The sequence below is a fragment of the Manis javanica genome, chromosome 6 (genome assembly GCF_040802235.1).
Source record: "Manis javanica isolate MJ-LG chromosome 6, MJ_LKY, whole genome shotgun sequence".
Taxonomy (NCBI): domain Eukaryota; kingdom Metazoa; phylum Chordata; class Mammalia; order Pholidota; family Manidae; genus Manis; species Manis javanica.
The window spans coordinates 144,616,165-144,643,434 of NC_133161.1; the positions used below are offsets into that span (position 1 = coordinate 144,616,165).

At 38.6% G+C, this 27,270-nt stretch overlaps 1 protein-coding gene across 5 annotated transcripts in view; it reads right to left on the reverse strand.

Annotated features, from left to right (window-relative positions):
* Positions 1–27,270, reverse strand: part of CBL (Cbl proto-oncogene) — a 119,194-nt gene that overhangs the window by 83,172 nt on the left and 8,752 nt on the right. The window contains exons 1-2 of one of the 5 annotated variants that reach the window (XM_073239612.1): positions 16,037–16,419; positions 15,186–15,433 (exon numbers count right to left, since the gene is read on the reverse strand). In XM_073239612.1, coding sequence (XP_073095713.1) covers positions 15,186–15,433; positions 16,037–16,411 — 623 coding nt within the window. In that variant the 5' untranslated portion in view covers positions 16,412–16,419. The other 4 variants (XM_073239613.1, XM_073239610.1, XM_073239611.1 and 1 more) reach the window with 4 other exon arrangements.

Consider the following 27,270-nt stretch of genomic DNA (forward strand, 5'->3'; position numbering starts at 1 on the left):
GCTGTTTTGTTCCTTCAGTTTTTCCTTTGTTCCTATACTCCTCAGATGAGTGAAATCATTTGGTATTTCTCTTTCTCCGCTTGGCTTATTTCACTGAGCATAATACTCTGCAGCTCCATCCATGTTGCTGCAAATGGTTGGATTTTTCCACTTCTTATGGCTGAGTAGTATTCCATTGTGTATATGTACCACATCTTCTTTATCCATTCATCTACAGATGGACATTTAGGTTGCTTCCAATTCTTGGCTATTGTAAATAGTGCTGCGATAAACATAGGAGTGCATCTGTCTTTCTCAAACTTGATTGCTGCGTTCTTAGGGTAAATTCCTAGGAGTGGAATTCCTGGGTCAAATGGTAGGTCTGTTTTGAGCATTTTGATGCACCTCCATACTGCTTTCCACAATGGTTGAACTAATTTACATTCCCACCAGCAGTGTAGGAGGGTTCCCCTTTCTCCACAGCCTCGCCAACATTTGTTGTTGTTTGTCTTTTGGATGGCAGCTATCCTTACTGGTGTGAGGTGATACCTCATTGTAGTTTTAATTTGCATTTCTCTGATAATTAGCGATGTGGAGCATCTTTTCATGTGTCTCTTGGCCATCTGTATTTCTTTTTTGGAGAACTGTCTGTTCAGTTCCTCTGCCCATTTTTTAATTGGGTTATTTGTTTTTTGTTTGTTGAGGCGTGTGAGCTCTTTATATATTCTGGACGTCAAGCCTTTATCAGATCTGTCATTTTCAAATATATTCTCCCATACTGTAGGGTTCCTTTTTGTTCTATTGATGGTGTCTTTCGCTGTACAGAAGCTTTTCAGCTTAATGTAGTCCCACTTGCTCATTTTTGCTGTTGTTTTCCTTGCCCGGGGAGATATGTTCAAGAAGAGATCACTCATGTTTATGTCTAAGAGGTTTTTGCCTATGTTTTTTTCCAAGAGTTTAATGGTTTCGTGACTTACATTCAGGTCTTTGATCCATTTTGAGTTTACCTTTGTATATGGGGTTAGACAATGGTCCAGTTTCATTCTCCTACATGTAGCTGTCCAGTTTTGCCAGCACCATCTGTTGAAGAGACTGTCATTTTGCCATTGTATGTCCATGGCTCCTTTATCAAATATTAATTGACCATATATGTTTGGGTTAATTTCTGGGGTCTCTAATCTGTTCCACTGGTCTGTGGCTCTGTTCTTGTGCCAGTACCAAATTGTCTTGATTACTATGGCTTTGTAGTAGAGCTTGAAGTTGGGGAGTGAGATCCCCCCTACTTTATTCTTCTTTTTCAGGATTGCTTTGGCTATTCGGGGTCTTTGGTGTTTCCATATGAATTTTTGAATTATTTGTTCCAATTCATTGAAGAATGTTGCTGGTAATTTGAGAGGGATTGCATCAAATTTGTATATTGCTTTTGGCAGGATGGCCATTTTGACGATATTAATTCTTCCTAGCCATGAGCATGGGATGAGTTTCCATTTATTAGTGTCCCCTTTAATTTCTCTTAAGAGTGACTTGTAGTTTTCAGAGTATAAGTCTTTCACTTCCTTGGTTAGGTTTATTCCTAGGTATTTTTTTCTTTTTGATGCAATGGTGAATGGAATTGTTTTCCTGATTTCTCTTTCTATTGATTCGTTGTTAGTGTATAGGAAAGCTACAGATTTCTGTGTGTTGATTTTGTATCCTGCAACTTTCAGCAAAATATTTTTAAGGTTCATCTATGATGTAGCATGTATCAGAATTTCATTCCTTTTCATAGCTAGGTAATATTCCATTGCATGTGTATACATTTTATTTATACATTCATCTGCTGAGGGACACTGGGGCTGTTTCTACCTTTTAGCCATCATGAATAATGATACGAGGGGTGTGCAAATAATAACTGTCAATTGTTTTGGGTAAATACCTACAGAATCACTAGATCATACAGTAATTCTATTTTGAACTTTTTGAGGAACCACCAAACCGTTTCACGCAGTGGTTGCACCATTTCATATCGCCACAGCAATGCACGAGGGTTCCAATGTCTCCCATTTTCACCATCCTCATAAGTATAAAGTAGTATCTAGCTGTGGCTTTGACTTACATTTCCTTTGTGTTTCTTTTTCAAGATTGTTTTAGCTATTGAGGTCACTTGAGATTCTTTATGAATTTTGAAATTCCCCAAAAGGGCAGCTAACATTCTGATTGGAATTGCGCTGGACCTGTAGGTCAGTTTGGTGGCGGGGAGGGATTGCCATCTTAACAATACTGTTTTCTGATCTATGAACATGGGATGTCTTTCCACTTATTTAGATCTTCTCTGACCTCTTTCAACAGTAGGGTTCTGCAGTTTTCAGCATATAAGTCTCTAATCTCCTTGGGTGAATTTATTCCTTATAAGAATATAAGTATTTTATTCTTTCTCATGCTATCATAAATGAAATTGTTTTCCTAATTCTATTTTTGGATAATTTGTTGCTGGTGTGTAAAATATAACTGGTTTTCGTATGTTGACCTTGTAGCCTACAACTCTGCAGAACCCATTTATTGGTTTTAGTAGGGGTGTTTTTAATGGATTCCTTAGGATTTTCTACAAACAAGACCATGTCATGTGCAAACACAGTTTTACTTCTTTCTTTTGTGGATGCCTTTTAATTTCTTTTTCTTGCCTAACTGCTCTGGCTAAAACTTTATAGAACTCTGGATAGAATTTAATTTCTTTTCTTGCTAAATACTCAGGCTAGAACTTCACAGAGCTCTGGACAGAACCTATATGAGAGCAGGCATCCTGTCTTGTTCTTGATATTAGGATGAAAAGCTTTCAGTCTTTCACCACTGAGGATGACATTAGCAGTGGGATTTTCATATATGGTGTAGAATATCATTTTTACTTGAAAGAATGACTAATAGACAAAGTATGGTTTACTCAGACTTGGGGATTTGGAGGAGAGTGTCTCCAAAATTAACAAAGTGACCTGTCACTTCAAGGAAAACAGCTGATAATTTTTGTTTGCAAGGATAAAACTCAAGCTTTTAAGCATAAATTAGAATTTTTGAAAATATCCATCCATCATGGTACACGTAACTGCTTCCTAATAAAACTTTTCTACTGAGATTTAACTAACGAATGTGATTGTGTAATGATTATCAACACTTGTAATAAATCTATATAATCTAGCAAACTAGTATTTTCTAAGTGACCAATGCATGATGTTACAAAATCATGCATGGGTAAAAGATTCATTCCAGGTGCAAGACAGTCCAATGCATTTTAATGTAACAAAGTACAAAATGTTCATTGAGGTAGTTTAAGAGATTTGCGAACACGTGAAGCTACTTTTTTTTTGGAAAATGCTCTCCATACAAATGTTTTCATGTTAACATGTAATGAGCTTATTACTGTTATTTTTAAATGTTGTTTAAACATTATTTAAATATTTAAGTTTTAAAATTTTCTGCTTTAATATTGAATATGGTAAGTATTGGGAGATAAAACCCACATACACAAAGCTCTTTGAGGTTCTCAATGAATTTGAGAATGTAAAGGGGTCCTAAAACCAAAAAGCTTGAGAAAAACTACATTAGTAAACAAAAGCTCCATACAACCACGTAGATGCTTGGTTTTAAAAAAACAAACAATACTTCAGGCACTAATATACAGCTTACTCCTGCAATAGATTTTCTAGGAAGATAACAGATCTTATTATCATGTATTAATGATTGTATGTGTGGTAACAATAGTAAACCACAGTAACATATGACTGAGTAGTCTACAACACTATCACCTTATAATTGTACAGGATGGTGCTGAGAACTAAATATGACTCTCTACCTTTGTTAATCTTCACCTTGTCCATGTTGACCCAGCTTTCTAGCCTCTCATGATGGGACTTAACAAGATGGGGTTTGCTGAACTCCGCTGAATCTGTCAATAATGTTACTGCAATAAATAGGAAGTTTTTCAAGATTTTGCTTATGGATCCATACTGTCACCTAAGAAGTGTCACATTTTTCTCTTTTAAAAGTAATTTAATTGATTACATATTCACTGTAGAAAATTTAGAAAACAAACAGGAAGAAAATTAAAACTACCTCTAATTTCTCACCCTAGAGATAACTACTGTTAATATTTTGGTATCATTACCTCTAGATTTTTCCTATTTTTAAATATTTTTTACAAAAATGAAATCTTATTAGTTATACATACAATTCCATAGTTCTGTAGCCTATTTCCATTTTTTTCTTTTATAGGAATAGAACAGTTATCATGTTGTACATTACATCCCTAGGATTTATTTATTCTATAGCGGGAAGTTTGTACCTTTTGACAACCTTTACCTATTTCTAGAATATATTTTTTGCCTGTCATTAATCTTCATCAACAAAAAATTTTAATGTCTACATAGTACACCATAGTTTCTGTTATTTATACAATCATCTTCTGAAGCTGAATATTCTGATTGTTTGTAGTTTTCCCTATTATATACAGCATGTTAAAGAATGGCTCTGTAGCTATATTCTAACCCAGATCCCTTCCCACTTCTTTTTGATTAAGCTGCTAAAGTGGAACTATTGAGCAAAATTCTGTATCTTTCTATGAAAACCAACCTCCAGAAAGGCTCAACCAATTTCATTCCTATCACAATTCATTTTCCTGCACTCTCATTTTAAACACTAGTTATAAGTAGATTTTCTATTTTTTTGTCTATTTTGCAAGCCAAAAGAAAACACGACTAGCAAACTGGGCTGTTCTTTAATATTCATATTTGACCTTTCATACTTCTTCTTTTGTGGATTATTCATTTCCTTCACTGATTTTTCACTTAGAGATTTGTTTTTGTTTAATTTTCTTTGTTGGCTGTTGTAATCTCTTCTCCCTTGCTTTCTCCCTCAGTGGTGCTTCCTTCGGAATGTCCGTGCTGACTCCTCACTCCCTAGATGATCCTGTCTGCTCTCATGGCTTGAAATGCTGTTCTGACCACCAGATTTCTATCTGTATTCAACAGCCTCTGCCTTTGAACCCCAAACTCTAATCAGCAATTGCCTGCTTGACATACTGCCTTAGATGGCTCATAAAAAGACCTCAAAATTAAACATGTCCAAAATGAGATCTCCAGGCTCCCCTCACTCTCATTCCCCTCCTCCTCACATCTATACCCCCAAGTTACCATTTGAACGCGGCCACCTCTGGCAGAGTCAATGACCAGCAACCTACAAGTAGCCCTTAATTCTTCCTTATTGTCCTTTCCTACCTTCTTTTTTCCACCAGCAGTTCTTACTGATTCTGGCTCCAATATGTCTCCTGTCTCTCCATTTTTCTTCCTTTCAACTTTCTCTTCCCTAGTCTAAGCTGTCTCATCTCTCGTGTGGCCTACAGCAATAACCTTGTAACCTATCCCTCTATTTGCATCCTTGCTAGACTCCCACAAGCCTGACCCTTTTCCCACACAGCAGCCAATACTATCATTGTAAAATACATATTAGATCATGTCCTTCTCCTGTTTAAATACCTTTCTTTCTGTGGCTTCCTATTATACACCATTTGTCCAACTGATCAAATCAGAACCCTATCCAACCCATTAGCAAGTCACATCAAACTAGCTTTAAAACATGTCAAGTGCTACCCACTTCTTTCCATCTCTACAACCACCACTTTAGTTCACACCATCAACATCTCTCTCCTGGACTGAAAAGATACAGCAGCATGATGCTGCCCTGTTCCCAACTGTAGGAAAGGTGTTTCTAATCTAAGGGGAAATCTTTTCCTACCCAACTCAAACTCCTCAACTGAGAAACTTAGAACGAGCTAAGCCACCATTATCTACCAGCAGGATTTGGCACACATACTGAAACCTGTTTTTGGGGTGCTAGGGAAAGACTACAGCAGCCCAAACACTTCTTTCTAGTCCATAAGACACCACTTTTCCACTAGAGGGACAGTGAAAATTAATAGATTAAAAGCTAAAAACATAAGTTTATAAGCTTTGTGAGAGAAGGGACGACGTGTGCCCTATGCATTGCTCTATCACTGACTGCAGAGCAGTGCCTACCAGCAAGAAGGTGCTCAAGACTAATTTTTCTTTAATGAATAGTTAGAACATGAGCTGTAATTATTTCTGAATTATTCCTAGCTAAATACAAGACCAAATCTTGATCATTTCAGTTTATAGCTACTTCTAAAAAGGCCTCTGTAGTTACAATAGAAAAGTTCAATCTTACTTCCAAAATGGATACAATAAGTTAGTGAGCTTTTAAAATTAACTGCATAATCCCATTCAGCTTCTACTCTAACGTCCTGTGCTAAAAGGGAAACAGGTGCAAAAAATAGGGTTAATGATCCAAGGCAAGACAGCAAGCAGCTTATAGTTTTTGCCTAACTCATTTTTTTACAGTCCAAGAAATATGAGGGCTAATTCATCTTTAAAGAATTTAATTAATCCAATATCCTCTCTAAAGTAAAGACAGGAATGAACTATATCATATACAGACAGATACACTTACATGCACTCTTCTATAGAATATTTAAGGGATTATTAGCTCCTCAACATTCAGCCTAGGAACAAATTCCTTCACGCACATGACTTTGAGAATGGACGTGTCCCCTAAGCCACAGTAGTATCGTCCAGAATGACACCTGGCCTGTGCTGGAATCATCACAGCATTTAGCTTTTCTTGCCAGAGTTGATTGGTCTGGAAATAATCGGTTGATCTATACCCAGCTAAAGTCAAAACTGGAACTAAGAGTCAGACTAAGAGTGAAAACTCTTAAGATGTAAATCTTGGTGTAGCAGAGGCCAGATTTTCCTTCAATTCAGTCATGAATGCACACTGAGACTGCAGATAGAGTCCTAGCAGCAATTTCAACCCTGGCTTCAGCTATTCCTACATTCTTGCCCTTAGTGCAACTTGAGATACTCACTTTTTCTAGAATTTTACAAGTCCACAAATTTCAGTCTCTCAAGAAGAAAAACCAGGAATGAAGTATATAAGGCCTGAAGCACCCTTTCATGATAAACCTTGAGCAAACAAGAAACAGAAGGAAATTTTCTCAGCCCGATAAAGGGCATCTATTAAAACTCAGCTAATATGATACTCACTGGTGAAAGACTGAAAGCTTTCCTCCTAATATCAAGAACAAGACAAGGATGCCTGCTCTCACCACTTCCGTTCACATAGGTTCTATCCAGACCTCTATGAAGTTCTAGCCAGAGCAGTTAGGCAAGAAAAAGAAATTAAAAGGCATCCACAAAAGAAGTAAAACTATCTGTGTTTGCACATGACATGATCTTGTTTGTAGGAAATTCTAAGGAATCCACTAAAAAAACTACTAAAACCAATAAATGAACTCTGCAGAGTTGCAGAATACAGTATCAACATACAAAAAACAGTTGTACACTACACACCAGCAACAAACTATCCAAAAACGGAATTAGGAAAACAATTCCACTTACAATAGCATCAGAAAGAATAAAATACTTAGGAATAAATTCACCCAAGGAGATGAGAGACTTATATGCTGAAAACTGCAGAACTCTGCTGTGAAAGAAGTCAGAGAAGATCTAAATAATGGAAAGACATCCCATGTTCATAGATTTTAAGACTTAATATTAAGATGGCAACCCCTCCACCAAACTGAGCTACAGGTCCAATGTACTTCGCATCAGAATTGTAGCTGCCCTTTGGGGAATTTCAAAATTCATAAAGAATCTCAAGTAACCTCAATAGCTAAAACAATCTTGAAAAAGAAATACGAAGTTGGAGGACTCATATTGCCTGATTTCAAAGCTCTACTACAAAGCTACAGTAATCAAGATGGTGTGGTACTGGCACAAGGATAGACATATAGGCCAAAAGAATAGAAAGCCCAGAAATAAACCTTTATACATATGGCCAATTGACTTTTGACAAGGACAACAAGACAATTCAATGGGAAAAGAATGGTCTTTTCAACAAATGGTGCTGCCACTAAAGGATTTCCACATGCAAAAGACTAAAGTTGGATCCTTAACTTGCACCATATAAAAAATTAACTCAGAATGATCATAGATGCAATCCTCATGACCTTAGATTAGGCAATGGTTTCTTAGCTATAACATCAAAACCACAAGTAACCAAAGAAAAAATATTGGGCTTCATCAGAATTTTCTAATTTTATTTTCAAAATAATATTCAAATGATATCATCAAGAAATTGAAAAGATGACCCACAGAAGGGGCGTAAAGTTTTATAAATCATGTATCTGATAAGGGTCTAGTATTCAGAATATGTAAAGACTTCTTACAACTCTACAATACAAAGACAAATAACCCAATGGAAAATGGGCAAAGGATCTGAACAGACCTTCCTCCAAAGAAGACATGCAAAAGGCCAATAAACACATGAAAAGATGCTCACATTATTACTCATTAGGGAAATGCAATTCAAAACCACAATGAGTATCCTCTTCAAACCAAGTAGGATGGCTATAACAAACAAAACAAAACAAAACAATAACAAGTGTTGGTGAGAAACTGGAACCCTCACACACGGGTGGGAGTGTAAAATGGTGCAGCTGCTGTGTAAAAGTTTGGTGGGTCCTCAAAAAGTTAAACATAGAATCACTATATGACTCAGCAATTCCACTCCTTCAGTATATACCCAAGAGAACTGAAAACATACAGTCAACACAAAAACGTGAACACAAATGTTCATGGCAGAATTATTCATAATAGTCAAAAGTACAAACAACCCAAATGCCCATAATCAAAATGTAGAATATCCATGCAATAAAATATCATTTACCATAAAAAGGAATGTAGTGATCTATGCTGTAACATGGATGGTTTGTGTAAACATGCAAAGTGAAAAAAGCCAGATAAAAAAGGCCATGTTAAATGATTCCACTTACTTTGTCTAAAACAAGCAAATTGAGAGAGAAAGTAGATATGAGTCACTGCCAAGGACTGCAGGGAGCAGGCATGTGAAATGGGGAGCTACTGCTAATGAATATGGGGTTTCCTTTTTGGGTGATGGAAACATTCTGGAATTAGATAGTGGTGACAGATACACAACTTTGTGAACACACTAAAAACCGCTGAATTATATACACTTTAAAAGGGTGAATTTTATGGTATGTGATTTATATCTCAATTTTAAAAACTAAATGGGAAGGGGATTATGGCGTATCATGATTGGTGCACATGGTGTGTGTGGGGTCACGGGGAAGACAGTGTAGCCCAGAGAAGACAAATAGGGACTTTGTGGCACCTAGCTACACAGATGGACAGTGACTGCAATGGGATACAGGGTGGGACTCGATAATAAGGGTGAATGTAATAACCACATTGTTTTTCTTGTGAAACCTCCATAAGAGTATATATCAATGATACCTTAATAATAATAATAATAATAATAATAATAAAAACTAAATAGAAAAAAAGCCTCTAAGCAACCAAAATACAAATCATACTGTATGATCATACTGTAAAGCCATATGTTCTCTTTTACAAGAAAAAAATGTTGATTCTTACCTGAAATTTATATACTCTCACTTTACATATAATTTGTACAAACCTGGCTGTATGGATTCAAAGCCTGTAATGCATTAGAAACTTTGTATTAGGGGAAATAAAATTGATACAGACAGATATACTGACAGTATAAGGTTTTAAAAAAGGCAGAAGAACTTGCAAGCGTAGTATAAAGTCATTTAGTAAGGGCAAATTCTTTATTAGGTCCTGGCAGTATCACTGATACAATAATCTATGCTCATAGTAATAAAAATAATGTGGTAATGTTGGCAGCCATGCTCAGAAAATAGCGCCCCATGCAGGGCAGCCGGAAGGCCCCGAACTTCCTAATGACAAATCATCCCACACCACTAAACTACATGCTAATTGCGCCTTGGCATAAGGACCAATGAGACCCACCAAATGGTTATGCTAATAAGGCATATGGAGCCGCACCAACCAGGTCAGAGCATGAGAACTATATAAGCAAGCCTCTCCTTCCCCTCTGGGTCCTGCCCAACTCATTTGTTTCACAAAGAGCTGAAGAATAAAGCTTTCTGCAGAAGAATCCTGCTGTTGTTGCGTGCTGTTCTTGCCGGCGAGGACGGGGCGCGCGACAAGTGGTGCCGAAACCCGGGAACCAGAACATCACCGGCACAGGGAGGACCCTTCAGACATCTGGAGAGGATTCAGAACTGCAGGTCAGAAGAAAGCCCGGAGGGGTAAGTTCCGAGAGGCCCCTGCTTTTTAGGATAATGGTTGATGGTTCTCTGTAAATAAGGAGGCACCATGGGGAATGCACCGTCATTAGTCACGGCGCTGCAGACAGCTCTCAAAGAGTGAAACTTGAAGGTCTCCAGCAAAGTCTTAGGATCTTTTGTGAAGGAGATAGACCGTGTGGCCCCCTGGTTCATTTGTTCAGGGTCCCTCTCAATCCCGAGCTGGGACAAACTGGGGAAAGATCTTGATAGAGAGGAGGAGGAGGGTAGCCTGAGGGGAGGCACCAGGCCCCTCTGGAAACTGATTAGAGCTTGTCTGCAAGATGAGAGATGTGAAAAGGTAATAAAAGAAGGTCAGAGAGCATTGACAGATATCCAAGAGAGCATGTCAGAAACGGAACGGGAAACAGAGAGCGCGCGCGGCCGAAAAAAGGCCACAAAAACGAAGGTAAAGAAACCTCAGAGTGAGGGAGAAAGCCCGCCTAGGGCAAAAGCGAAAGAGCCCCGAGAAGCGAGTGACGATCGCCTCGGAGAAAATAGTAAATACCCCTGGAAAGAGTTGAGGGATACACGCTTGGTTGGAAGCCTGTAGAGAAATAGGAGGGCCACTCACCAACGCGGGCCTAGCCGCAGCCATATTACAGAGCCACAAACAAGCCAGGATCACTAACAGAAGTATTAAATGCTTTCACTAATCTGTCACGAGGCCTGTCCCAGTATCTTTCAGGAAACTGGTCCCAGGACTTTGATGGAGCACTAGAAGAACTGCGGCGAGAAATAATCCACATCAACTCCACCCGTCTAGATATCTCCGTAGCAGAAGGACTCTCTTCCTGGTTCCTCAGAGCTCTCTCCCACGTCAAGGAGTGGGCGGGCATGGCTGGGATGGGCGTGTTCATGCTTGGAGGTCTCATGCTCCTACTCTGGTTGTTATGCAGACTCCCCAATCAACATAAGAAGGACAAGGTGATCCTTGCTCAAGCCCTAATGGCGATAGACATTGGCGCCTCTCCCCAAGTGTGGCTCAATATGCTTAAGAAGGAAGCTCAGCTTTAGCTTGAGGTAGCTCTTGCACCCTGAGCCCATGTGGCACTGCACCAGGCCCGAGTACCTCAATGCTTAATCACAGCTTTCTTTAAGAAGCTCATGGTGCAAGAGGGTTGAGAAAAAGGGTCCAAACCCTTTGTACCAAGCGGTCCCAACGCCAGCCAGAGGATGCGAGGCAAAGCACTGCAAGAGGTCTTGGACCCCTCTGAGAGGCATGCCTGACTGCATAGGGGTAGATGCCCAGAACCCCTCTCCAAAAAGGGGGCATCAGGAAGTATGATGGAGGTCAGGCCTCTGTCTCCGCCTCTGCTGGCAAGTTCCGCCTTGAGCTTCTGTTAGACAAAAAAGGGGGAGATGTTGGCAGCCATGCTCAGAAAATAGCGCCCCATGCAGGGCAGCCGGAAGGCCCCGAACTTCCTAATGACAAATCATCCCACACCACTAAACTACATGCTAATTGCGCCTTGGCATAAGGACCAATGAGACCCACCAAATGGTTATGCTAATAAGGCATATGGAGCCGCACCAACCAGGTCAGAGCATGAGAACTATATAAGCAAGCCTCTCCTTCCCCTCTGGGTCCTGCCCAACTCATTTGTTTCACAAAGAGCTGAAGAATAAAGCTTTCTGCAGAAGAATCCTGCTGTTGTTGCGTGCTGTTCTTGCCGGCGAGGACGGGGCGCGCGACATGGTAATAGAGATGAGGGCTAACCCACTTATCACTTCTGTTGTGCCAACCACTATTCTAAGTACTGAACATTTAGTTTCTCATTTAATAATTCCTAACAACCCTACAAAGATAGTACCACTATTATAGCAAACAGAAGACAAGTAGTGATTCTATAGCATCTTTCTATGCTGATGGACAGCGACTGCAGTGGGATATGTGGTGGGGACTTGATAATGGGGGAAATCTAGTAACCACAATGTTGCTCATGTAAGTGTATATTAATGATACCAAAAGAAAAAAAAAAGATAGTATTACTATTATCTCATTTTACAGATGAAGAAACTGAGGGACCACATAGCTAAGTAAGTGGCAAACTTAAGATTCAAACTCAGGCATTGTCCATCTTCCTAACCAGCACACTATATTGTCTCTCAGTGATGAACTATCAGTCATTAAAAAAAGTTAAACAATGTTTAGTATGCTCTAAGAAGACTGGAAAATCTACAAGTTTTATTTCACTATGAAAACACTCTTAAAAACTGTTCCATGGCGGTCTATTACCTCTAGGAGAATGATGAAAGGTGAAGAACAGTTACAATCTGACTCTAACCTGTATTTCCAGCTTATCTATCTTACCCAATTCTAGCCAAATCTAGACTGCTCATGTTCTATACAGCCTGCATTTTCATGCCACTGTTTAAAGGCCTTTTTCACTTCTGGAAAATTCCTATTTATCCTTCAAAACCTAGTTCAAGTACCACTTCATCTGTACCATCTTAGACTCTGATGCCACTAGGCAAAACGTGTTCACACACCATTTTGTACTATCTCTACTAAATCATTTATCACATTACATCATAACTGAATGCTAAACTCTCCTTCTCACCCCCTAGCATTACCTAGTTCACTGCAGATGGTAAATTAAATTTTAAAGTTTTGGTACCTAACAGCTATTTTTTTAAAAACTCAGCAATACAAAATGACTAGTTAGCTAAGGTCCCTATAGTCAAGTTTTTAATAAAAGTCATGAAATTTAAATATTTAAATGAACAGACTTCATTTTCATATAAATCAGAAGCTACAAAGGTTCCTCTAAATTGAATTCAGTCACCAGAAATCTTTTTTTAATTTGAAGTATAGTTGATACACAATCTTACATTGGTTTCAAATACACAACACAGTGCTTCAACAGTTACCCATAATATTAAATCCTCACCCCATGTAGTGAGGTTACAACATAGAAAGATGGTTCTAGGGCACCACAGAAAGATGTTACAGAATAATTGACTATATTCTCCACGCTGCTACCATCCCCATGACCAACTTATATTGTGATTACGAATTACCAGTCACCAGACATCTTTTAAAGAAAAAAAGACTGATACTCTGGACCAAACCTGAGTAATTTGTTGCAGTAAAGGTAATATGATTAACGATGTGGCTAAATTGCTAAATTTTAAGTGAGAGATGAAGGTTTCCAAAATCTAAGCCAACAGTCAAAAGGAGTGGGAGGCTACCAGGATACCATTTGCTGAGTTACTGCTTGAGTCTTGCATGCTAACTTAATGCCCTCAGAAATTACTGTCCCTCCTAATTCATGTCACTCCTCAAGAGTAATTTACTCCCCAAAAAGTTCTAGTGGAATTTACACTTTGTTACTTGTTCTAGAAGAGTTAACATTTATTTCCAACTCAACAAAACCAAACACCAACTATACCTACAATCAATCTACCTCTCTCCCAGTATGTGACTAACAAACAAGCTAGAACATACAGGATAGCCAACAGTTTAAAGTATTTAACAAATACCAAAGAACACATAGTGGTTCCTCAAGTATTTATTGAATTAACTGCATTTGCCAACATCTATTCCACATGAAGTCACTTTACCTGTAAAAGAAATGTCATTTCAGTTTGCTTTATTACCAAAACCAAGAACATTACTGAGATTCCCACTCCTCCAACACCAAAAGCAATGGTGCAAGTTTTCCCTACATGTATGTACAACAGTAACAATGTTATACACAGCAGTAATAGTAGTGTAACTTCATTCAGGTACCCAGACCCGATTCCAATGTGTGTAGGTATGTGGGAGGGGGTTTTTCCACACATAACCTAACACCAAGCAATTCTCAAACACCAGCAGGGTATTGGAGAACTCAATTCTGATGCTATCTGCCCAGAGACAGCACCAGATTCCCAAGTTAAGAGCTCCGTCCTACAAGACTTCCCCACCCCCGACTCCAGATACAGGTCGCAAGTCCCAAGCAGTTACCTGTGCTTCTGACCTACTGGCTACAGATTGGAGGTTCCCCCTTAGGTTTGTTTAATTTGCTAGAGCAGCTCACAGAACTCAGGAAAACACTTATGTTTCCCAGTTTAACAAAGGATACTGTACAGGATACAAATTACCAGCCCGGTGAAGAGAGACACAGAGCAGGGTCCCAGATAAAGGAGCTGCTATCCTCTTGGAGCTTGGGACCTGGTTTAGCGGCCTGTGGAGGAGCTCTGGTTCCCCAGGCATAGAAGCTCTCTCTGACCAAGAAACAGGATCCAACCAAGCAGAGCAGAGAGAGAGAGAGAGAGAGAGAGAGAGAGAGAGAGAGAGAGAGAGAGAGAGAGAGCGCTCTTCCCATGGGTTTTCTGAGGGCTTGTTGCAGTCATAGTTGACTGAGTTACTGACTATGGGCTGATTCAGCCTCCAGCCCCTGCCCTTGGGTGGAGGTCCAACAGTCTCTCATTAACATGACAAAACACCTGTTTCACCTTTAAGACTGCAGTGTTTTCAGAAACTGTGCATGAAGACCAAATACACCTGGGAAATATATATTTGATCATATGAATGACCAAATATGTATTTCTTATAACTCATAATAACACAATTATCTAAACCATCGCTTAATTTTTTCCCCGCTATCCTATACTTACAACCACCTAACAGGCTACAGCACTAGCAGAACTGACCTCCTGCTATTCACTTCCGACTGTAACTTGACCCAACCTTCTTTCTTTCAAACGTTCACCTGTCCAAAAACTTTCATGATCAAGGACCTACTGTCTCCCCTCAACTCCATGACCGTAAAATGGCTTTTCAGAGGTGAACAAATTTATCAAAGCTAGGGATGGTTCAAGACTTTCCAAGGCAACCTTTTATATAAAATATACCTTTAAATCAAGTGTCAGCTTTGCATTGCTGCTGACATACAATTAAAACCAATCCAACTACTTGTATGAGTTACCCATTCAGGCAGTCACAGACCTGAATAAATATTTGTGTAGTATTCTCCATTACCTAGGCTGAGAATTCTCTTCATACATTCTTTCTTTCCCCTCTTTGAAGAGGCTTATGGTCTGCTTAGTTTTCTTCATCAAATTCTCCATGAACACCCTAAAATACTCATTTTCTCCAAGTGTCTCCATCTTCCCCTCATATCTTGACAAGACAGTCCGGAGATGCTGGTAGGAATCAGGTAGCAGGTCTAAGATATAAGGTGGGCTGTTTTTTAGCGCCAGCTTTGGGTTCTGACACAACCGTACCACCTGCAACAAACAGAAAAGAAAGGCTATTACTTGAAGCATCTTAAGGACAATTTCCTTTTTGAAGTTTAAAAGAATGTTATAAAATATGTGCTCTTTTGCAGAAATATGAAAAATGCATAAGACATTTAAGAAATGATCCCTGACCCTCCCTGCCAACAGGCAATCATTTTACATTTTTAGTGGTCCCCCTAAAAGAGAGGGTGCTTAAAACTGTTCAGACAACACAGTATACTAAACACGGGGTGGGCAGTCCGGGGGAAATACATTGCACTAATACCTGAAAAATGCAAGGTGAAATATGACAAATTCCTTTTAAATGTATGGCTCACTTCACAAAACAAAGAAAATTCCCAGGGCAGAAACAACACATGGCTGCCCTGGAGGTAAATCTCCATAATGTAGGGGCAGGAGGAGTTTTAACAACCACTAGGGACCCAGACCCAGCAAAATATGGAGTCTATACCATCCTTTCCCATATAAGAGCAGGACCCTCAGAATTTTCCATCTTTTACTTTCATCTTTTTTGAACTCTTATGTATTAAGTGAGTTTCTTTTAAAAAATATTGTGGATAAAATGAGAGTTCCTGTGGCCAGGATTCTCACCTGGCCATGGTTGACTAGCTCACTGCACACCTGTGGGCAATACATGGCTGTTGACTCTATATAGAGAGCTCCGCTCTGTGCGACACGGTGGCAGGGCTGCAAGGCTGCAGGAAAGCAGAGCAGAGCAGAGGCTGGAGTGGTGGCAGTGCTGAGGACAGAGGTCCAGAGGACGGCTGTGCGGGACAACTGTGCAGGCAGGGAGGCCCAGAGGACGGCTGTGCGGGATGGCTGTGCAGAGAAGCCCAGAGGACAGCTGTGTGGACAGAGGGGCCCAGAGGCAGAGACTGGCTTGCTGCATACAGACTCGCTCTGAGTGAATGGGATTCTAGTGACTGGCCTGCCACCTGGAAATAAAGTTGGGTATAACCCTTTCATCCCAAAGAGCATTCTGCTGTCAATTTTCTTTGGTCACATTGAATCCATAGCGAACTTGCCCAGGGCTGAAACCCATTGGCAAGACAAATATGTAACTAGATTTTTAAAAACCAAGGTAACAGTCTTTGTTTTTAATTGGTGAGTTTACAGTTTATATTTGTGCTTATTCCTAACACCTTATTTTATACTTTCCATTTACATGGGTTTTTCTGTGTCAGGGAAAGACAATAATTTCATGGAACAGAAAAATCTAGAAAGAGATCCACATGTATATACTCCATAAACTTATCACAAAGGAGTGGTCTTTTCCAAAAGTAGTAGTGGTACAGCTGGGTATCCATAATGCAGGGCAGGGAATCACACTAAACCTTAACCTTACACTATACCAAAAACAATTAACAAACAAAAAACTAGATGAGTTCTTGTAGGGAAAATATAAGTTCCTATGGCCAGAATCCTCACCTGACCCTAATCTATTTGCCCACTGAGCACATGAAATAATGTAACTGGCCTACTGCATGGTAGATGCTTACACACCTGTTGGCAATGACCCATAAGGTAAAGAGCTCGCAGGGAGGCAGAGATGGAGACACATCGCAGACTTTCCAGATGTAATTCTAGCACTTGACCTGCCACCCCAAGAATAAAGCTTGATATATAAAGCTTGATATAAACACTTTTATCCCCAGCGTCCCATTGTCGTTATTCCATCTCACTGAATCCAGAGTGAACTTGCCTGGGGCTGAAACCCTCTGGTGAGACTGTCATAGACCCAAATGTACAGGGCAAATCTATAAAGTCTTAGAAGATAACATAAGAAAATTATCTTCATGACTTCATGATAGAGAAAAGTTTCTTAAACAGGACCATAAATAGCATTAATGATAAAGGAAAATATTAATAAAATTATACTACTTTAAAAGAACTTATCAAGACACCATATAAAGCAAAAATGCATGTACAGAATCAAAGATATTTGCAATCCATATATATCCAGATGTATAGATCCAAAATATAAAGAAATATCTTGGAGATACTGCAGGTTCAGTTCCTGACCATGGCAACAAAACAAATACCACAAAAAAGATAGAGTCACAAATTAATTTTTTGGTTTCCCATTGCATAGAAAAGTTGTTTATACTACACTGTAGTCTATTAAGTGTATGATAGCATTGTCAAAAAAGACATACATACCTTAATTTAAAAATAATTTCTTGCTAAAAGATGCTAACCATCACCTGAGCTTTCAGTGAGCTGTAATCTCATTTCAGACAGAGGGTGGTGCCTCCCATGTCGACAGCTGCTGACTGATCATGGTGGCTGGTGGCTGAAGGCTGGGATGGCTGTGGCAATTTCTTAAGACAAGACAACAATTGCTGCATCAACTGACTCCTCCTTTCATGAATAATTTCTCTGTAGCATGCAAAGCTGTAGCATTTCACCCATAGAACTTCTTTAAAAATTGGAGTCAATCCTCTCGAACCCTGTCACTGTTTTATCAACTAAGATTATGCAATTTTCTGAATTTTTGTTGTCATTTCAACAATCTTCCAAGCATCCTAACCAGGAGTAGATTCTATCTCAAGATACCACTTTCCTTGGTCATCCATAAGAAGCAGCTCTTAATCCCTTCACGTTCGACCATGAGACTTCATCCATTTAGTCCCATCTTCAGCTCCACTTCTGATTCTATTTCTCTTGCTATTTCCACCACATCGGCAGTTACTTCCTCCACTGAAGTCTTGAACCCCACAAAGTCATCCATCAGGGTCAGAATCAACTCCTTTCAAACTCCCATTTATGTTGATGTTTTGACTTCTTCCAGGAGAGGTACAGATTTTGCATAATTCTTAAGCGCACTGGGATTTTTGGAATGGTACATGAGCACTGGCTTCGACTTAAAGTCGCCAGCTGCATTAGCCCTAACAAGAGTCAGCCTGTCCTTTGAAGCCAGGCACTAACCTCTCCTCTCTAGCTATGAAAGTCCTAGATGGCAACTTCTTCCAAGAGAGGGCTGTTTCGTCTACATCGAGAATCTGTTGTTCAGTGTAGCCACCTTCATGAATGATCTAAGCCAGATCTCCTGGATAACTTGCTGCGGCTTCTACATCAGCACTTGCCCCTTTACCTTGTACTTTTCTGTTAGAGAAGATTCTCTCCTTAAACCTCATGAACTAACCTCTGCTAGCCTCAAATTTTTCTTCTGCAGTTTCCTCATTTTTCTGAGCCTTCACAGAATTGAAGTGAGTTAAGGCCTTGCTCTGGATTAGGCTTTGGCTTAAGGAAATGTTGTGGCTGTTTGATCTTCTCTCCATACCACTCAAATTTCCTTCACATCAGCAATAAGGCTGGTTCACTTTCTCATTTGCCTGTTCACTGCAGGAGCACTTTAAATTTCTTTCAAGAACTTTTCCTTTGCATTCACAACTTGGCTAACTCTGGTAGGAGGGTGTAACCTTCAGTCTATTTAGAATTTTGTTATGCTTTCCTAAGTGCAATCATTTTTAGCTTTTCTTTACAAACTGAACTTTTTATCAGTTAAACAGCCCTCTTTATCTCCAGTCATACTTCTTGCCTTAAAGTCCACTTTTATCTTACATATAGCCAAACCAACTTTGCTGGGTTGGTGTTTGCATGGCCTATCTTTTTCCATTCTTACAGAAAGTAAGAATGTGTGACTCTGTATGCAAAATACATTGGTTTCCTTTTGATACATTCTAATAATCTTTGGTTTTAACCAATTTGATCTGTTTGTACTTGAATTATGAAACTGCTATTACTGTAGGTCAAATACTGGCAATTTCATATGATTCACCTAATATGTACTGATCCTATAATAAATAATAAGATAAATTACTATTTGTTTTGTTTCTCCTGTTCTATAATCCTCTATGTCCCCTTTCTTGCCCCCTTTTAAGAATTTTTTATTTTCCCAAATTTCTCCTCTATTAACTTATCAAATATATATTCTTTTACTACTGTTAGTGATTACACCTTAGTGATTATACATACATCTAACTCATGAAATCTTACATAAATGAGTACTTTTACCATTTCCCAGACATGCAAGGAACTTGGAATACTAACTCCTATTTACTCTCTTTTCAAGTTACCTGCTATTACTATTATGTACTTTAATTCCATATATCTCATAAAGTCCTCAAGTCATTATTATTACTACTACTGTTGTTATTTTATACAGCCAATATTCACAGTTACCCACATAACTGTCTTGGCCAGTGCCCTTCATCATATCTAAAGTTATTTTCCTTCAGCCTAAATAACATCCTTTAGTGTTTACTTTAGAATAGGTCTGCTAACTACAAATTCTGTCAGTTTTTGCTAAAAAGCACCTTTATTTTGTACCACTTTTAAAGGCCATTTTCACTGGGAAAAGATTGGCAGTTATTTTCTATCATCACTGCATAGTAATTATTTCATTTTTTCTGGATTCCACTTGTTACTGTTGAAAAGTTAGTCAGTATCACTGTAGCTCCTTCGGAGGTAAAATGTCTTTCATTCTCTGGTTGCTTTTAAGATTTCTCTTTGCTTCAGCTTTTCAGTAGTTTTATCATGATGTGCCTAGGTGTGGTTTGCTCTGTATTTTTCTGGTGTCTATAGAGCTTCTTTAATTTGCACCTTGATGATTTCCATCCATTTTGGAAAATTCTCAGCCAGTCTCTCAATGAATATCCTCAATGAATTCTCAATGAGATACTGCCTCTGTGCTATTCTTTTTCCCGTCTCCTTCTGGAATTTCAATTACTCATACATAACTTGTAACCATATCCCGTAATGTCTCTCACACTTTTCCATATTCTTTATCCTTTTGTTTTTCAATGCTTCAGTCTGGATTTTCTTTTTCTGATTTTTCTCATTTCACTGATTCTCCTTTCATCTGTATCTATAGCATTAAACCCATCCACTGAGTTCTTAATTATCACTGCTCTTGTTTTCAGTTTCAGAATTACCATTTCATTCTTTATCATTTCAAGCTTGTCAAAATTATCAATTTTATCTTTATTCTAACACATTAATTATACATATATTTTAAGTTTATGACTGATTACTTGAATATTTGTATCTCTTGTGGGTATGTTTCTACTGTCAGTATTTCCTCTTGGTTTCCAGTTGCATTTTATCTTTTCATATGCCTATTTTTTATTGAATGCTGATCACTGTATATGAAAAATTATGGAGACAATCTGAGGCCATGAATGATGTTATTCAAAAAGGATTTGTGATATATATAATTACAAGAAATAAATATTTGGTCCTTCAGATGACCAAAATACACTTCTCAAATATATATGGTCTTCACCCACAATTCCTGAAAACACTTCAGAGCCATAAAGGTGAAATGGGTGTCTTAGTACTAATGAAGGTGACTTTGGGACCACACCCAAGGGCAGCTGCTGGTTGCCAGGAGGACCAACCTTGGGATTAGAGGATTGGAACTTTCAGTCCTCCCCCCAATCCTGGACTTCTGGGGAGAAGAGAGGGACTGGAGATTTAGTCAGCCAATTGCCAATGACTTAGTCAATCACTACTATGTAATTAAGCCTCCATTAAAAACCCAAGAGCTTTTTGTCCTTTTTCCCTTTTTTGGAGAGCTTCCATATTTGGGGAACCAGAAGAATTTTCCCACCATGCCACCAAGCTAGGCCCAGAGCTCCACCAGGACAGAAGCTCCTTTGTTCAGGACCTGGCCCTATGTATCTCTTCATCTGGTTGTTGATTTGTTTTGGTAAATGTGTGTCTCCCTGAATTCTGTGAGCCACTGGAGCAAATGAATCCAACATAAGCAGGAGGTCACTGAAACCTCCCATCTACATCCAGGTAACAACAGCCTAGGGCTTGCAATTGGTATCTGAAGGAGGGGTGTCGGGCAATCCTGCAGGACTGATGCCTTAAATCTGTGGGATCTGATGCTATCTTTCTGAAGATAGTGTCAGAACTGAACTGAATTCTTGGACACCCTGGCACCTGAAAATTGCTTGGTGTTGGGTCAAGGAAGCCCACATTGGAATTAAATCCAGAGAACCTTAATTTAGATCTACCCCAGACAGGCAAGGGGACACTAGGAATCCCAGATCATCTTGATCTAATCCAGAACTGAAATTAAAAGGCTGGGCTTCAGTTCTTGTAAAAACTTATTTTACATCTGTTTCATCTATACTCCTGCAATTTAGGACTTCAGGAACCCAATCTGAAAACCTAGAGTTTCCCAGAGTCCTCTACCTTGGCAGGCCCTAATTCCAATTTTTTGTCCTCCTTGACATGAACATTTTGAGCACTCTATTCAGCCTCTCAGCTGTCACTTCCAGAATCAGCAATGACCTCATGGGCAAGGAAGCCTGAAATATCAGGCTCACTTCTCAGACCTTTCCTTACCTTCCAGAACTTGGCCTCATAATTCCTCATTGTCTTTATAGCTCTTCAGTGTCTTCTAGCTTTTCTAGTCATCACCAGTGTATCTGGTTTGAAACAACCCAGTCTAACTTTGGTAAAAGCAAAAGTCTGGCATCTTACTCTGTATTTCACATTTAAAAATACCTATTTTTTTATGATAAGCTCATGAGCTTTTTTGAAATGTCTAAATGATTCCATTCTATGGATAAGCCATAACATTTCTTAACCATCCACCTCACTTTGGTTTAACTTTTATGTTGTTTTCAAGTCTTTACTATTGAAAACATCACTGTGATGAACATCTTTGGGCATTTTATTCTACTGTACATCAGATTATTTTATGAGGACAGATTCCCCTAGAGGTGGAAACATTAGGTCCATCGAAAACAACTGCAGGATTCCCAGTTAATAACTACTCATCAATGATCCTTTAAATGGTAAGACAATATTAAATTTTTAAAGCTAGATATTTCATTCTCTGAACACCATTCCCTGAACTCTTGAAAAATAGCCCTATATAAGCCTAGCAAATAAATATAAGCTGACTCAACAAAAATATTTGATGAATATTTTAACAGTATTTTAGGAAGCTGCTCATCCTATCACAGGTTTTAAGCCAAAAGGGAACATAGCCAAGACTCTACCTCAGAAGACAACTATATTCTAAGTGCCAGAGTTAAGAACTCACATTAATAAAACAAACAGTCCTCAATTTGTGCCACATTCCAAAACTTTACTTTAAATCAGTTGTTTATAATTCAGAATATATTTTCACAAAATATACCTTTATAATAAAAAAACTAAAATGGTAGGTTTCTAGGTTAATTCATGGAGATAGGCAGGGGAGACTGACATTAAGACTAAGGGCTCAAGATCCAACAAGGACTACAAGAGGCATATGATTGAAGGTTTTTATTTTGAGAGAAAATTGAACATGTTTTATAAGGACCAAGAACAAGAAGAGAAAGAGATATATGAAAAGCTGAGGTTTCTGACAACAGTGGGAAATGGGATCTACACCACAACTAGGGACACTAAACACCATTAAAAGAAGGGACACCTCGAAGGGGATTGAGGGGTATTATGCTTAGTCCACATGATGTGGGGGGTCCCAGGGAGAACAGTGTAGCCCAGAGAAGGCACATAGTGGATCTGTGGCATCTTGCTACACTGATGGCCAGTGACTGCATTGGGGTATGGGTGGGGACTTGATAATATGGGTAAATGTAGTAATTACATTGTTTTTTCATGTGAAACCTTCATAAGAGTGTATATTAATCATACCTTAATAAAAAAAAAGAAAAAAAGAACGGACACCTACTTCTAAAACAGAAAGAAAGGGAGTTAAGACAGGTTCAGACAGAGAGAAACTCAGAGATATGAAGGCAATAAGTTAAAGAAGGTTGTATTTGATGGTTTTGATTTTTCTCAATGTATCCATTCAACAAATATATGTTAGGCACTGGAACGCATAAGTGGAAGACAATATTACATTCTAAAATCTGAGATCATAGGACTCCTAAAAGAAAACATAGATGATTAAGTTCCTTGACACTGGTCTTGGCAATGATTTTTTGGATCTGATTCCAAAGGCAGGGCAACAAAAGCAAAACAAAAGCAAAAACAAACAATCAAACTAAAAAGCTTCTGCATAGCAAAGGAAACCATCAACAAAATGAAAGGGCAACCTACTGAATGGGAGAAGACATTTGCAAATCATGTATCTGATAAGGGGTTACCATCCAAAGTTACATAAAGAACTCATAAAACTTAATACCAAAAAAAATAAACAATCCAATTTAAAAATGGGCAGAGCACCTAACTAGACATTTTTCCGAAGAAGACATACAAATGGCCAACAGGCACATGAAGAGATGCTCAGCATCACTAATCATCAGGGAAATGCAAATCAAGACCACAATGAGACATCACCTCACTCACTAGTCGGTGAGTATACTATGTACTAGAATAGCTAGTGTAAAAAAAAAAAAAAAAAAAAAAGCCCAAGAAATAACAAGCGTGGGCGAGGATGTGGAGAAAAGGAAACCCTTGTGCACTGCTGGTAAGAATGCAAACTGGTGCAGCCACTATGGAAAGAGTATGGAGGTTCCTCAGAAAATTAAAAAATGCAACTACCATGTTATCTAGTCATCCCACTTCTGGGTATTTATATGAAAAAAAACCACTAATTCAAAAAAGATATACACGGCTATGTTCACTGCAACAAAGATACAGAACCAACCTAAGTGTCCAATGATGGATGAATGCATAAAGACAATGAGGTACATATATATGATTGAATGCTATTCAACATAAAAAAAGAACAAAATCTTGCCATTTGTGACAACTTGGATGAATCTTGAGGGCATTATACTGTGGAATAAGCCAGACAAAGACAAACATTATATGGTTTCACTTATATGTGGAATCTAAAAAACAAAACAAAAGAATTCATAGATACAGCAAACAGACTGGTGGTTGCCAGAGGGGAGAGGGGATGGGTAGAGGTCAGGAAGTACAAATCTGCGGTTATAAAATAAACAAGTCATGGGGATGTAATGTACAGCATGGTGATTACAGTCAGTATATTGTGTTGCATACTTGAAAGCTGCTAAGAGAACAAATCCAAAAAGTTCTTATCATGAGAAAAAAATTTTTTTTTCATAACTTTGTATGGTGGTAGATGGTAACTAGACTTATTGTGGTGATTACTTTACAATGTACACAAATATCAAATCATGATATACATCTGAAACAAATAATGTTATATGTCAATTAAACTTAAATAAAAAAAGAAAAATATCAGGCTCTACACAGAGAATTAAAATAGACTAATATTATAATATGCTGGATGATTACTTTAGAAGGGTGAAGAAAGAAAGCTTCTGAGGTGAATCTAGGCTAAGAGTTGACATTACAGGAAGGAGCTAGCCATACAGAATCAGAAGGGTGGCCCAAACAGAGGGAACAACTAATACAACAGCCCTAAAGTAGAAACAAGTTTGGATTTGTTTGAAGAATAAAAAGATCAGTGAGACTAAAATGTGTCGCGCGCCCCGTCCTCGCCGGCAAGAACAGCACGCAACAACAGCAGGATTCTTCTGCAGAAAGCTTTATTCTTCAGCTCTTTGTGAAACAAATGAGTTGGGCAGGACCCAGAGGGGAAGGAGAGGCTTGCTTATATAGTTCTCATGCTCTGACCTGGTTGGTGCGGCTCCATATGCCTTATTAGCATAACCATTTGGTGGGTCTCATTGGTCCTTATGCCAAGGCGCAATTAGCATGTAGTTTAGTGGTGTGGGATGATTTGTCATTAGGAAGTTCGGGGCCTTCCGGCTGCCCTGCATGGGGCGCTATTTTCTGAGCGCGGCTGCCAACAAAAATGTAGAAAGCACTGAAAAGAGAGTGATTAAGAAAGACATGCAGAATCAGCAGAGACTTAACAAGGAGACATTATGATAAAGCCCTAAAATACAAGCTTTTAAGTTTTCCATTAAAATTTAAAAGGAAAAAATGTTTGAATATTTTGACCAGATTGCATCAACCAGCCATATCAAAATGTCCTGTTTCAGTCATTTACCTCTAGCAAATTTGTTAACCTCTGAGCCTCAGTTCTGTTAGCTGTAAAAACAGAGCTAATACCTACTTCATAATAAATATGTATGAAAGGCCTGCACAGTTGCCAATAAATAAGGCATTCAGTAAGTGTTAGTTCTCCCCATTTCCCTACAAGGTGGCCAGGCTTATCTGGAGGAGTAGGTAGGAATTACCTGTTGAAGACAGACTGGTAGACCTCATATCACCCTCTGATGACTCCCAGAAACTCACACCATTTTTCTACCATCCTGGCCCATGCCACAGCTACCTTCCCAGGCCTGTATGGTCTCTGACTAACTGGCAACCAAGGAACACAGAAAAGGCAGCAGGCAACCCAGGAAGAGGGTGACCAACAATCTGCTAAAGCTAAAGTATCCACATTTTCAAAGGTCCAAACCAAGCAGAGCTCCCAGCAACAGTGTTTACTCTTATAGCCGCGGCTACACATAGCAACCTATACATGCTCCCTATTTAAAAGCAAATGCATTAACACCACAGAATTCAGGTTAAAATTCAGGTATTTGCCTAATACCTCTGGAAAAATGGTATACTTCCTTTTAACAACATCAAAAGCAAACTAAACTGCTTGGGTCTTATATACAATGACCAACTATAATATGCAATCGATAAATGCTAATGACAACAAACTGAAAAATAAATCACCCTTCATAACATACCAGACTTAAAATATCCCATTTAAATATGTCTCCAAAACACTTAATTTGGCTGCATTTTCAAACTAGTACCAGGTACCTCCCAAAAATGTTATTTGTCCCTTCTTAGAATGTGACCTTGTAAAGATCATTTATAGATTAGGTGTCTGATTTTCTCAAGATCTTTTGGGGATGAAACATCACATGGCCAGAGAAATCAGTACTCCTCAAACAACTCAACACAGACCATAAATAAAATATGCAGGCAGACCTACTCTTCTGATATTAAAATCTTCTGGAAAGAAAAAGAAATGCTGAGTATTTATAACCTCTAGGAAAAAAGTTCCAAAAAGGCACTGAGTAATTCAAGTCAATAGTTAACAAACACCAAAAGTCAAAACAACCTGCCTTTATTACTTAGTTAATTCTTAACTGGCAGTCATAGTTAACTAAAGCATAAATGTACATACTAAGCTGAAAAAACATTCACAAAAAAATTTCTGAAAGATAAAATATTTTTTTGCTCAGTCTGTCTTCTATTTGGCAAACTTCATTTTGCCTTCCAAGTCTTGCAACACAACAATGGCTGCCTTTACTTCTGCCTGTACATTTAGAGCATCACTCAAAACAATGTCAAAAAGAAACGTACTTAGCTCTGGGAAACCGAGAGTATCCTTGTAGCGCTGCCATATATTCTGCTCACAACAGCTTTCTCACCTGCCTACCTCCTCCCTTTGCTTCTGCCAAGCCTCAATGTTCAACAGAAAAAATTTGGGAAGTGCTATGATCACAATAGAGAATAAAATTATGCTTGGAAATTGCTTTTAAAAAGAGAAAAGAAGCTACAGAGAACAATGCCTAACTTCACACAGAATCTTTTCTAACATTAAGGAAGAGCTTGCTTTTCTAATTAGGCAGAAAACTATAAGCATATAGGTCTAGGAATGAACAACTGAGTATTTGTATCTCTGTAGACCTCAACTTACCTGTGGAAGCATTTTTTATTTCCAACTTTTTAATGTGTTAAACCACGATTAAAATAGGCTTTGTATTTCAAAAATGAGTATTCAGTATGTTGAACTATACACGAAACACAGAAAATCTAATTACAGTTTTCAAAGAACCAATATTGCTCAAGACAACAGGAGGCATAGCACAAAGGAGAGTAAGTCCAGAGAGCTGGGTTCTAGTCTGATG